Source organism: Hylaeus volcanicus, unplaced genomic scaffold (genome assembly GCF_026283585.1).
Source record: "Hylaeus volcanicus isolate JK05 unplaced genomic scaffold, UHH_iyHylVolc1.0_haploid 5832, whole genome shotgun sequence".
In the NCBI taxonomy this organism is placed as follows: domain Eukaryota; kingdom Metazoa; phylum Arthropoda; class Insecta; order Hymenoptera; family Colletidae; genus Hylaeus; species Hylaeus volcanicus.
In genome coordinates, this window is record NW_026531688.1 from 1 (window position 1) to 1,475 (window position 1,475).

Below are 1,475 nucleotides of genomic sequence, written 5' to 3' on the forward strand. Positions count from 1 at the left end.
GGCTATGCGCTAGGCGGCAGCGCTTGTACGCGAACAAGTGACTCGACGTGCATCGAAGGACATTGACGCTGCCGCCTAGCGTGTAGCCTTCGCTACTGCGGCCGCTCGAACGGTCTACGCGCACTTTGATTGGTCGGGGTTTTCTCTTAATATCTCCTTAACGAAGCCTCATCCGACATTTTTGCAAAGGAAATTGTTGTTCAGAATCGTCTCAGCTACCCCCCATTTCCGGCTCCTCCCCGACTTTTGGGACACCCTGTATATCCGATATTTAATTTTGAATCAAAAGACACGCGATTGCGATTAAACACAAAAAAATGTTGTCGTTTAACGGATAAATGTACGTCTCGTTAATAATTTGCCGTTCAAAATACATAAGACTTTTCCATTTTTTTCAATTTCAGAGAGCAATTGGAGCTGATGAGGAAAGGAATAGTAAGTTCGGACTCGGACTCCTCGGGCCACGGACCATCGGAAGACGGCGACTCGACGGACACCGAGGGTCCTCAAAACGAGTCCGACGAAGCTCAAGAGGAGAACAGCTTGGAAGATAACGATTACGCGATGGAGAACGAGAGGGAGAGGCTACGATTGGAGAAGCTCCCAAAGTGTCTTCACGTGGGTCGTCAGGTAGCCGACGAGTGCAACGTGGACGTGGAGAGACACAACGCTAGAAAATTCGTTAGGACTCTGAAAACCGATCTGATCCCCATGGTGTTGAGTCTTAGGAGCAACATAGAAGTAGACGAGGCGTTGCAGAACTTTGCATCGGAGTATTGTCAAGGTACGAGACCGGTTCACGAGCGATAGCTACCGAAAAAGATTTCGCGTAACGAAGCACCGTTCGCAGGTGTCTTCGCAGCCCAGCAGAAGATGCAGGAACAGACGGACATCAGCACGGATTCTTGCGCGTTGATCACGATTATGAACGCCGATGGCATCTACTTGGCTACCTACGCAGCGTTGCTTCTCAACTTGAAATTGATCAGAATCAACTACTATCACGAAGACAGCCGACAAGTTCCCATCAGCGAGGTACGATCTCCGCGATTATCGACGATTGAAGCTCTGGGCTTCATCTTACGACAATCCGCAGATTTCAAACACCCTCAGACCTTTAAAATTCTATACTCCTCGTTAGTTCCACCGCATCTTGAATACGCATCTCAGATCTGGAATCCATTACAAAGTGGCCTTACGAAAATGATTGAGAGTGTTCCGCATAAATTCTTAAGGCACGTTTCTTACAAGATAGGTACACCTATGGATATAGTCATGAAGACTGTATAAGAAGTTCTGACTGTGTAGTGTAGAAGTGTTATCAAAATTCCGAGCTTTAAGTTATGAATATTTCGTCCACTCGCGGCGCAAGTGCGCACAGACTACGATATATATATATATATATATATATATATGTCATATGCGTATGATAATATTAGGTTGTCCCAAAAGTTTCTTTCGTTTTATTAATAATT

At 45.8% G+C, this 1,475-nt stretch overlaps 1 protein-coding gene across 1 annotated transcript; it reads left to right on the forward strand.

The window, feature by feature from the left end:
* Nucleotides 1-404: 404 nt before the first annotated feature.
* LOC128882220 (uncharacterized) lies at nt 405-1,290 on the forward strand (the record flags this gene model as incomplete). Its single annotated transcript, XM_054133814.1, has 2 exons — nt 405-784; nt 851-1,290. Coding segments are annotated over 2 exons (820 nt in total), but the record flags the coding sequence as incomplete, so codon positions are not given.
* Nucleotides 1,291-1,475: the final 185 nt, after the last annotated feature.